The sequence below is a fragment of the Macaca mulatta genome, chromosome 12, assembly GCF_049350105.2.
Source record: "Macaca mulatta isolate MMU2019108-1 chromosome 12, T2T-MMU8v2.0, whole genome shotgun sequence".
Taxonomy (NCBI): domain Eukaryota; kingdom Metazoa; phylum Chordata; class Mammalia; order Primates; family Cercopithecidae; genus Macaca; species Macaca mulatta.
Genome location: NC_133417.1, coordinates 135,230,427 through 135,242,433, shown reverse-complemented (window position 1 = coordinate 135,242,433; position 12,007 = coordinate 135,230,427). Strand labels below are relative to the sequence as shown.

The 12,007-nt window shown below is 44.9% G+C and overlaps 1 protein-coding gene and 1 non-coding gene across 4 annotated transcripts in view; both read right to left on the bottom strand.

The window, feature by feature from the left end:
• Nucleotides 1–12,007, bottom strand: part of FBXO36 (F-box protein 36) — an 86,966-nt gene that overhangs the window by 33,700 nt on the left and 41,259 nt on the right. For all 3 annotated transcript variants that reach the window (XM_015111299.3, XM_015111300.3, XM_015111301.3), the window contains exon 2: nt 6,518–6,626. In XM_015111299.3, the coding sequence (XP_014966785.1) occupies nt 6,518–6,626 (109 nt within the window). The remainder of the gene's footprint in view (nt 1–6,517; nt 6,627–12,007) is intronic.
• On the bottom strand, nt 10,431–10,537 carry LOC114671553 (U6 spliceosomal RNA). Its single transcript, XR_003721595.1, has one exon. It is a non-coding gene; the product is annotated as a U6 spliceosomal RNA (small nuclear RNA).

Here is a 12,007-nt window from a genome sequence, read left to right as displayed (position 1 = left end):
ATCTCCAGACCCTATGAATATGGGACCTCACATGGCAAAAGTAACTGTGCAGATGTGATTAAATTAAGAATCCTTTTTTGTTTTTTATGAGACAAGCTCTTGCTCTGTCTCGGGTCACTGCAACTTCTGCCTCCCAGGTTCAAGCGATTCTCCTGCCTCAGCCTCCCAAGTAGCTGGGATTATAGGTGCCCACCACCATGCCCGGCTAAATTTTGTATTTTTAGTATACATGAAGTTTCACCATGTTGGCCAGGCTGGTCTCAAACTCCTAACCTCAAGTGATCCACCTGCCGCAGCCTCCCAAAGTGCTAGGATTACCGGTGTGAGCCACCGTGCCCGGCCAAATTAAGGATCTTGAGATGGGAGACAATCCTGGATTATCTGGAGAGCCTAATGTCATTACAAAGTTCCTTACAAGGGAAAGACAAAGGCAGGAGAGTCAGAGTCAGGGAAGGAGACGTGACCACGGAGGCAAGGTCAGAGTGATGCCTCGTGAGAAAGACAAGACCCGCCATTGTTGGCTTTGCAGATAGAGGAAGGAGGCTGGGCACAGTGGCCCACGCATGTAATTCCAGCACTATGGGAGGCCAAGGCAGGCAGATCGCTTGAGCTCAGGAGTTTGAGAGCAGCCTGGACAACAGGGCGAAACCCCATCTCTACAAAAAATACAAAAAAATTATTGTGGTGGCACATGCCTGTAAGTCCTGACTACTTGGGAGGCTAAGGTGGGAAGATCACTTGAGCCTGGGAGGTGGGAACTGCAGTGAGCCAGGACAGCCACACTGCACTCCAGCCTAGGTGACAGAGTGAGGCTAGGTCTCTCAAAAAAGAAAAAAAGAAAAAAAATGTGTGACCCCTCACCCCATCACTTCTCTTGCTCCTGCTGTGTAAGACACCTGCTCCCCCTTTGCCTTCCACCATGATTGGAAGCTTCCTGAGGCCTCCCCAAAACAAGCTGCTGTGCTTTCTGCACAGCCTGCAAAACCATGAGCCAATTAAACCTCCTTTCTTTATAAATTATCCATTCTCAGGTATTTCCCTATAGCAATGTGAGAACAGACTAATACAACAGCAAACCATAAGGACATGCTGGGAAAATTTTTTCTTTTTTCTTTTCTTTTTTTTTTTGAGACAGGGTCTCATTCTGTCACCCAGGTTAGAGTGTAGTAGCACAATCACAGTGCACTACAGCCTCAACCTCCGAGGCTCAGGTGATCCTTCCACCTCAGCCTCCTGAGTAACTGGGCAGGCAGGCACCACCACACCCCGCCAACTTTTGTATTTTTTGTAGAGACAGGGTTTTGCCATGTTTGCCAGGCTGGTCTCGAACTCCTGGCTTCAAGTGATCCGCTTAAGCCTGGGAGGTGAAAGTTGCAGTGAGCGTGATCGTGCTACTGCACTCCAGCCTAGGCAACAGAGTGAGACCCTGTCTCAAAAAAAAAAAACTGTTCATGAATCAGGTTATTTTGTCTTGCTTTTCATTTTGTTACCGTTTTTTTCAGAGACGGTTGGTGGGCGGTCTCACTGTGTTGCCCAGGCTGGCCTCAAACTTCTGGCCTCTAGTGATCCTCTCACTTCAGCCTCCCAAGTAGTTGGGATTACAGGCGTGAGCCACTGCGCCTGACTTTGTATCAGGCCATTGAATGCTCACCATGGCCACATGGAGTAACCATTATCTCCAGTTAAGTATGAGGAAACTGACTCACAGAGTGGCGAGCAATCAGCTGTGGTCACACAGCAGGCTGGTGGCAGGACAGAGATTTCAACCCCAGCTTACTGAGCCCCAGTCTGTGCTACCATGAACCCTCCCTCCTTCCTCTAGAGACAGAGGACTTCCTGAAGGATTCTCTAACAAGTGGGTATAGAGAGACTAACAACAGCATGGTTTGGAGTTTTCCCCTCAGAGATATAGGAGCCTTTGAACTTGCCGGGCTGATTTAATTTGGTATCACAGTGCTGCTGCTGGCAGGAAACCACCTGGCAGCCCTGAAACTGCAGCTCTGTAAACTACCATTTAAAAAGCCTGGTTGGTACATGCCTTGGCTGAATCCCTCAACTCTCCTGCTGTCCAGCAGGAACAGAGCCAGCAGGGAGGCAGGCCTGCTGTCAGACTCATAAAATCTTTGCTATATTGCCTTTTCTCTTCCAATATCAGAACCCCTCAAGTAGTTATCCTGAAGTGAACCCCCTCCCCCAGTATCTTAACAGGAGCTTGACCCCTTCCCCCAATATCTTATCAAGGGCAGGGCTTGGAAGATGCCTGGAACAGGCAAGAGACTGGTGAGGTCTGCAGGTAAGCCAGCACTCAGAAGGCAGTGGCAGGCTTTTGACTCCAATCTCTGGCCCAAATCCCCATCTCCAGGTTTTTGTGGAAGACAATCAGAAAATCACATGGTCTCAAGGAACAATGCAGTATTCACTAGACATATAGCTCTGTGGAAGGTCCTACAGTGGTAGGAAATAAATGGAAATAAATATGGAAAATAAAATGGAAGCAGGGCACCGTGGCTCACGCCTATAAACCCCCGCGCTTTGGGAGGCCGAGACAGCCAGATCACTTGAGGCCAGGAGTTCGAGACCAGTCTGGCCAACATGGTGAAACCTCATCTCTACTAAAAATACAAAAACTAGCCAGGTGTGGTGGTGTGCGCCTGTCGTCCCAGCTATTCAGGGGCAGGAAGCGGGGGCGCTGAGGCATGAGAACTGCTTGAACTTGGGAGGTGGTGGTTGCAGTGAGCTGAGATCGTGCCACTGCACTCCAGCCTGGGCAACAGAGAAAGACTCTGTCTCAAAAAAAAACCAAAAAACAAAAAACAAAAAACGGATCTTAACTTGAAAGTGAAAATGAAATGTGTTTTATGGAAGTTTACTTTATAGTGATCTGCATAGAAACATGTTTGGTCCACAATTAAAGAAGTTAGGCATGCCCGAACTGATTGAAATTCAATCAAAAGTAAATAGCCTTCCGCCAATATGATTGTTCTTTTCTTTTTCTTCTAATCTCAGTCACATTTTCTTCTCTTTTTCTTTGACAACATGGTTGTTCTTAAGCCAACAATGAATTTTATAAATACTTGCCATAAAGGAGTTAATGATATTGCACACAGACAGTAAGCCAGTGAACCACTCAATCCAGCAGACTTTTTTTTTTTAACTTCGCCTCCCAGGTTCAAGTGATTCTCCTGCCTCAGCTTCCCAAGTAGCTGGGATCACAGGCTTGCATAACCACACCCGGCTAATTTTTGTACTTTTAGTAGAGACAAGGTTTCACCATGTTGGCCAAGCTGGTCTCAAACACCTGACCTCAGGTGATCCCCCTGCTTCCACCTCCCAAAGTGCTGGGATTACAGCTATGAGCCACCGCACCCAGCCCAACTTTTGACTATTTAAGAAAGCAAAACAAAACTTTGCTTCTCTAAACAAAACAAAAAACAACAACAAACTATCACATATGTACATATATATACACACACACACATAAAAAATAAAACTGTCACATACATATATATACACACACACACATATAAAAAATAAAACTGTCACATACATATATATACACACACTCTATATATATTTATATAGGGTCTTGCCATGTTGCCCAGGCTGGTCTTGAACTCCTGGGCTCAAGAAATCCTCCCACTTCAGCCTCCCAAAGTACTAGAATGACAAGTGTGAACCACCACACATGGCCTATCACATACTATTATTGTTAAATAATGGAATTTTTTTTTTTTTTTTTTTTTTTTTTTTTTTGAGACAGAGTCTCACTCTGTTGCCCAGGCTGGAATGCAGTGGCATGATCTCTGCTCACTTCAACCTCCACCTCCCAGGTTCAAGTGATCCTCAGCCTCCCGAGCAGCAGGGATTACAGGCACCCACCCCCATGCCTGGCTAATTTTTGTATTTTTAGTAGAGATGGGGTTTCACCATGTTGGCCAGGCTGGTCTCAAACTCCTGACCTCAGGTGATTCACCCACCTCGGCCTCCCAAAGTGCTGGGATTACAGGCATGAGCCACTGTGCTCAGCCTAAATAATGGAATTTTTTAAAGAGTGTTGATTATCAAAGATCCACTCAGAGTTTGCCTTCTAAATGAGATTAATATGCTTGATTCTTTTGAGTTTCAATGCTTAGTCCTGGCAATGTCAGTATTTAGCTGTAAGATCCTCCTTTCTGAATCTCATGGCAATAATATTTATTTCACAAGGATATTATAACAAAATGAGTAAAAGTACTTGATATTAATATAAATAACATTGTTAACTATAACTTATAAGAATCTCTAAGGTGTCTTCTAGTTTTAAAATATTACTATTATTAATTTTTTTTGAGATGGAGTTTCACTCTTGTTGCCCAGGCTGGAGTGCAATGGCGTGATCTTGGCTCACTGCAACCTCTGCCTCCCAGGTTCAAACAATTCTCCTGCCTCAGCCTCCTGAGTAGCTAGGATTACAGACACCCACCACCACGCATAGCTAATTTTTTGTATTTTTAGTAGAGACGGAGTTTCACCATCTTGACCAGGCTGGTCTTGAACTCCTGACTTCAGGTGATCCGCCCACCTTGGCCTTCTGAAGTGCTGGGATTATAGGCATGAGCCAACGTGCCCAGCTATTATTATTATTTTTGAGACATTCTTGCTCTGTTGCCCAGGCTGGAGTGCAGTGGCATGATCAGGGCTCACTGGAGCCTCAACCACCTGGGTTCAAGCAATCCTTCCACCTCAGCCTCCTGATTAGCTGGGACTACAGGCACGTGTCACCATACCTAGCTAATTAAATTTGTGTTTGTTTGTTTGTTTGTGGAGACTAGGTCTCACTCTGTTGCCAAGGCTGATCTTGAACTCCTGGGCTCAAGTAATCCTTCCCAAGGCATGAACACTGCACCCGGCAAATTTTTATTTTTAAGGAGTAATTATTAAAGAGTTTAGTTGAAGAGAGTCCCTTGAGAGACACATTCTAAAGTAGATGAAGATTAAACAACATAACAACTGGGATTTGCTTCATAATAGTCCAGTGGGAACAGTGGGTTTCATCTACAGGTTTGGGTCACATTTTGAGTATTGCTGAAGTTGGGTTATGAGTACATGGGAGTTAGTTAAAAACCATTCTGGCCAGGCATAGTAGCTCACACCTGTAATCCCAGCACTTTGGGAGGCCGGGGCAGATGGATCACCTGAGGTCAGGAGTTCGAGACGAGCCTGGCCCACATGACGAAACCCCATGTCTACTAAAAATACAAAATTAGCCAGGTGTGGTGGCAAATGCCTATAATCCCAGCTACTTGGGAGGCTGAGGCAGGAGAATCACTTGAACCTGGGAGGCAGAGGTTGCAGTGAACCGAAATCATGATACCGCACTCCAGCCTGGGTAACAAGAGCAAAACTCCGTCCCCCCCTCAGAAAAAATTCTGTCTGCTTTTTATGTTTGAATTTTTCATATTGAGAAGTGTTAAAATAATTAATTGGGAAGCAATCGGGCTTAGATGTCGCCAGTGTCCTGAGTTCTTATGTAAGCAAACTGAAACCCAACTCAGAACAGATGGTTGGGCCAGGTGCAGTGGCTCACGCCTGTAATCCAGCACTTTGGGAGGCTGAGGTGGGAGGATCACTAGAGGCCAGGAGTTCAAGAACAGCCTGAGCAACATAGTGAGACCCTGGGTGTACAAAAAAATTTTTTTTAATTAAAAAAATGTTTTTAAAATATGGATGGTTGTAGCATAGGAAAAGGAAATTTCTGCTTACCCAATCAGAAACCGCCAACTAACCTCTAACTAGAGATTTTACCAGTCAGAAACTGCCAACTAACCTCTAACCAGGGAATTTCCACTCTAACCAATCAAATATTTTGTTTTCCTGCAGAAAACACCATATAAAAGTTTCCCCTTAAGCGCTTCCCAGTGACGCCCAAACCACTCGGTTGTTTACCACTGCCCAATTCATAATATTCAAGCATAAAACTATATTTACTTGCTTTTAACTTCATTAATGGAGTCCACATGTTAACCAAGGATTTTTTTTTTTTTTTTTTTTAAGACAGAGTTTCGCTCTTGTTGCCGAGGCTGGAGTGCAATGGTGTGATCTCAGCTCACTGCAACCTCTGCCTCCTGGGTTCAAGCAATTCTCCTGCCTCAGCCTCCCGAGTAGCTAGGATAAGAGGTGTGTGCCACCATGCCTGGCTAATTTTTGTATTTTTAGTAAAGGCAAGGTTTCACCCTCTTGGCCAGGATGGTCTTGAACTCCTGACCTCGTGATCTACCCGCCTCGGCCTCCCAAAGTGTTGGAATTACAGGCGTGAGGCACCACCGTGCCCGGCCAAACCTAGGATCTTAAACGCTAAGATTTTTTCCAAGAGAAAAAAATAACAGTTTTCTGGTTTTTAAGAATCTAACATTGTATATCTAAGTACATAATTGCATATCAATATTTCAAGTGATAATATATTTGAAACTTCTTTGACAAAATCTACCACTAATTAATGAGAACTTAACAGCGGTACATAATATGTTCCCTTCCTTACTCTGAAGATGTAAATTCTCTAGGAAGTCTTCATGGATTTCTTTTGCTTCTCCAGGTTTTGTTGATCGATACTCACTCCTTAGAGAGATCTTCCACCATCTAAAGATTACCTATAATTAAATACAAGGTGATATGAATTAAAATTGATTTCAATACTAACAGTTACATTAAGTTTGGGGTTTTGAAAATTCACATAAGGCTACGTGTCCAACATTCACTATAACTTTGCAGTCTGGCATCATATCAAATTAGAAGTAAGCTCTGGGCATCAAAAAACATTTTCCTTAGAGATTAAAATCACAAAACCATAGTGCTGGAAGGAATCTTTAAAATCAATCAGGTCGGGCTGGGCGCGGTGGCTCACGCCTGTAATCCCAGCACTTTGGGAGGCCGAGGGAGGAGGATCACGAGGTCAGGAGATCGAGACCATCCTGGCTAACATGGTGAAACCCCGTCTCTACTAAAAATACAAAAAAATTAGCCAGGCATGGTGGCGGGCGCCTGTAGTCCCAGCTACTTGGGAGGCTGTGGCAGGAGAATGGCGTGAATCCGGGAGGTAGAGTTTGCAGCGAGCCAAGATTGTGCCACTGCACTCCAGCTTGCGCGACAGAGTGAGATTCTGTCTTCAAAAAAAAAGAAAAAAAAAAAATCGATCAGGTTGGCTGGGCACAGTGGCTCACACCTGTAATCCCAGAACTTTGGGAGGCTGAGGTGGGTGGATCACTTGCGCTACTTGGGAGGTTAAGGCAGGAGAATTACTTGAACCCTGGAGGCAGAGGTTGCAGTGAGCCAAGATTGCGCCACTGCACTCCAGCCTGGGTAACAAGAGCCAAACTCCATCCCCTGCCCATCCTTCCCACCAAAAATAAAATAAAAATAAAATAAAATAAAATAAAATAAAATAAAATTAAATTAAATTAAAAAGATTAGGTCAAAGGCTGGGCATAGTGGCTGACATCTGTAATACCAATACTTTGGGAGGTTGAGGTGGGAGAATTGCTTGAGCCCGGGAGTTCTAGATTAGCCTGGGCAACATAATGAGACCCCGTCTCTACAAAAAAATTTTAAAATGAGCTGGGCATTGTGGTGTGCTCTGTAGTCCCCACTACTTGTGAGGCTGAGGATCCCCTGAGCCAGGAAGGTTGAGGCTGCAGTGAGCTGAGATCGCACCACTGTACTCCAGCCAGTGTGACAGAGTGAGACCCTGTCTCAAAAACAAACAAACAAACAAACAAAAATTCCATCAGGTCAATTGATATTAAAATCACCCAGAGCCAAATGGTTATCTGTTTCCGGAAGATGTCTGAGAATAAACATTCCATAATTTGGGGAGCTAATTCCAAAGAAATTGCTCAGTTCTCCTCCTTCCTTCCCCGTCTACAGGGCAGACAAGATGAGTGGATAATTTTCCCACAGAAAGCAAAGTTACATGGACAGAGATGAGGAAAGCATCAGTACGCTTAGTTTGATGCATGAAAAAGTGTCATTACACAGGACACTTCTTGGTAATGGATCTGCTGATAGCGCATTTGTCTTCTCTGAGAATTTTGGTTAATCTGAAGCAAACTTCATTTCCATGGTTATGGACTGCACTTAAAGGCTGTGTTGATTTCAGGGCAGTGTCAACTAATAGGCCTGATGAGAAGCCTCTTGAAACATATCTTATGTTTTTAAACCTGTAATGGAGCTGGGTAGGTAATTAAGATGACAAAACTTCCACCAATTTGAGAAACAGACCAAATTATGTCCACATTTGAATGAAGGCTAGGAGGAGAAAGATGGGAAATACAGTCACACGGGGGGCTACAGCTTCAACATTAGAATTTGGCAGGAACACAATTCAGTTCACAACAGAGGGGTATCAAGCACTGCAGTAGAAATGGCATGCATTTTACAGCAACACAGGCCTGGACAATCTCTCTGCACTGCAATATTCCTTTCCATTAAACATTATTTAATATTAATAGGCAAGGCCCCTATGTTATAATGACAGTCAGTGATCCTTCCAGCCAGATCAAGCAACAAAATCCTTGGTTGAGCGGGGGATTCCAGAACAAATGGAGATCGAGCCCAGGGCACTGCTCCAGAAATGTTACATTGCTGGGCTTGCTTCTTAACTTGTTCATAAAAAGGCAGAGAGATGCCTGTACAATCTGTTGGCCTCATATCTTGCATACCATTCATTTCATCAAGGAAAAATTATTTCGACATTGCTTATACTAACTAATGAACCCTCTGGTACTGATTTAGAAGGCAACATTTGCAGTGCTTGTCACAGTGGCCACTGGAGGACACTCCATGGCACACATTCAAGTTAAGTTGCACACACAGATAAGCTTCCCACTGGCCCCTCCGAGGTATTTAAAGTAAATTGCTGAGACTATAACACTTGCTTAAGGAAACACGGCTAGCTAGGACCAGAATCCAAGTCTCCTCACTGCTAACTCATAAACACAAGAGTTCCTTTGGAGGCCTGACGCTTTTTTTTATGTACAACCTTCACACTACAGCTCATCAGACTACAGAGCAGTACACAGAAAACTAATGTTCACAATCACAACTTAGCTGCAAGATTCGATTATGTTCCATGTATTGCACTTATTAAAACAGAATTAATAGCTATTTTCTTCTTCCTTTTTTTAAAAAAACAGGGTCTTGTTCTGTTACCCAGGCTGGAGTGTAGTGGTATGACCCCAGCTCACTGCAGCCTCGACTTCCCGGACTCACATGATCCTCTCAACTCAGCCTCCTGAGTAGCTGGGACCACAGGCGCGTGCCACCACCCCAAACTAATTTTTGTATTTTTTGGGTAGTGATGGGGTTTTACCATGTTGCCGGGGCTGGTCTCAAACTCCTGGGCTCAAGTGACCTGCCCACCTCAGCCTCCCAATGTGCTGGGATTATAGCCATGAGCCACTGTGCCCAGCCTAATAGATACATGTAAAGTTTTAAAGACTTTGTTTTTGTTTGTTTTTTGAGATGGAGTCTTGCTCTGTCCCTAGGCTGGAGTGCAGTAGCGTGATCTTGGCTTACTGCACCCTCCACCTCCTGGGTTCAAGCAGTTCTCCTGCCTCAGCGTCCCGAGTAGCTGGAATTATAGGCACCCGCCACCGCACCCGTCTAATTTCTGTATTTTTAGTAGAGACGAGGTTTCACCCTATTGGCAAGGTTGGTGTCGAACTCCTGACCTCGTGATCCGCCCGCTTCGGCCTCCCAAAGTGGTGACATTACAGGCGTGAGCCACCGCGCCTGGCCTAAAATTTTAAAGACTTTTTTTTTTTTTTTTTTTTTTTCCCCGAGACGGAGCCTCACTCTGTCGCCCAGGCTGGAGTACTCAGGCCTGATCCCGGCTCACTGCAAGCTCCGCCTTCCAGGTTCACGCCATTCTCCTGCCTCAGCCTCCTGAGTAGCTGGGACTACAGGCGCCCTCACACTCAGCTAATTTTTTGTATTTTTAGTAGAGAGGGGGTTTCACCATGTTAGCCAGGATGGTCTCGATCTCCTGACCTCCCTGACCTCGCGATCCACCCCCCTCGGCCTCCGAAAGTGCTGGGATTACAGGCGTGAGCCACCATGCCCGGCTAAGACATTTTTTAAAAATTTGCAGGCCGGGCGCGGTGGCTCAAGCCTGTAATCCCAGCACTTTGGGAGGCCGAGACGGGCGGATCACGAGGTCAGGAGATCGAGACCATCCTGACTAACACGGTGAAACCCCATCTCTACTAAAAAATACAAAAAAAAACTAGCCGGGCGAGGTGGCGAGCGCCTGTAATCCCAGCTACTCGGGAGGCTAAGGCAGGAGAATGGCGTGAACCCGGGAGGCGGAGCTTGCAGTGAGCTGAGATCCGGCCACTGCACTCCAGCCTGAACGGCAGAGCGAGACTCCGTCTCGGAAAAAAAAAAAAAAAAAAAAAAAAAATTTGTAACACTCCATGAATTTCCATGTCATCCTTGCGGAGGGACCGTTCTAATCTTCCCTGTATAGTTCTAGTTTTAGTATGTGTGCTGCCAAAGCGAACACAATAATATTTTCTAACACTTATTTTTTCTCAAATTGGTAATTTTTTTAAGTGATAAAACCCTATATTGGTGAGGACAGGGAAAAATGGAAGCGCTTAAAAAAAATTGTTGAGAGGAGTGTCAACTGGTTTGGCAATACCTATCATAAACCATTCAGGTATCCACGCCCTTTGACCCAGACATCCAACTTGCAAGAGTTTTCCTAAGGAATTTATTGATGAGCTACACTACACACATACACACACACACACACACACACACACACATTATTTATATATATATATATACACATATATATATATATATATATATATTTTTTTTTTTGAGATGGAGTCTTGCTCTGTCCCAGGCTGGAGTGCAGTGGCAGGATCTTGGCTCACTGCAACCTCCGCCTCCTGGGTTCAAGTTATTTTCCTACCTCAGCCTCCCAAGTAGCTGGGATTACAGGTGCATGCCATCATGCCTGCCTAATTTTTGTATTTTTAGTAGAATGGGGTTTCACCATGTTGGCCAGGCTGGTCTCAAACTCCTGACCTCATGATCCTCCTGCCTCACCCTCCCAAAGTGCTGGAATTACAGGCATGAGCCACCATGCCCAGCCACAATATTTTTTAATAAGGATGGTTGTCATAGCTGAATTATGATAATAAAAAATCAGAATCCAGCCGGGCGTGGTGGCTCACACCTGTAACCACTTTGGGAGGCCGAGGCAGTGGGATGATACTCATCCCACTGAATTTTGGTGGGATGACATGAGAGAATATCCAAAGTGCCCCGCACAATGCCAAACACAGTGTATGATCCATAGGCGCAGGTCTTCCCTCCTCCTCTCTCCCTTTGTTCACTTGCTGGTCACTTACTGGTCAGTCCTTTATATTTATAGTAATAAATTCAGTCCCAAAAGCTAGGAGGTCAGAAACATATTTTTTTCATCAACTGTCTAATAGTGTTCAATCATACATATACGTCATCGAGATCTATTTTCCTAATCTTAAAAAATAATAATTTCAGCTTTCAGTCGGACCTAGTATTTGATTTTCCTAATTATTAGTAATTGTTAAGAATTGGATACTTGGTAGGCCGGGCACGGTGGTTCATGCCTGTAATCCCAGCACTTTGGGAGGCCGAGGCGGGCAGATCACCTGAGGTCAGGAGTTCGAGACCAGCCTGTCCAACATGGTGAAACCCCGTCTCTTCTAAAAATACAAAAATTATCCAGGTGTGGTGGCAGGAGCCTGTAATCCCAGCTACTTGGGAGGCTGAGGCAGGAGAATCGCTTGAACCTAGGAGGCGGAGGTTGCATCATTGCACTCCAGCCTGGGGGACAAGAGTGAGACTTTGTCTGGAAAAAAAAAAAAAAAAAAAGAATTGGCTACTTGGGCCAGGTGCAGTGGCTCATGTCTATAATCCCAACACTTTGGGAGGCCAAGGGAGGAGGATCACTTGGGCCCAGGAGTTCAAAGCAAGCCTA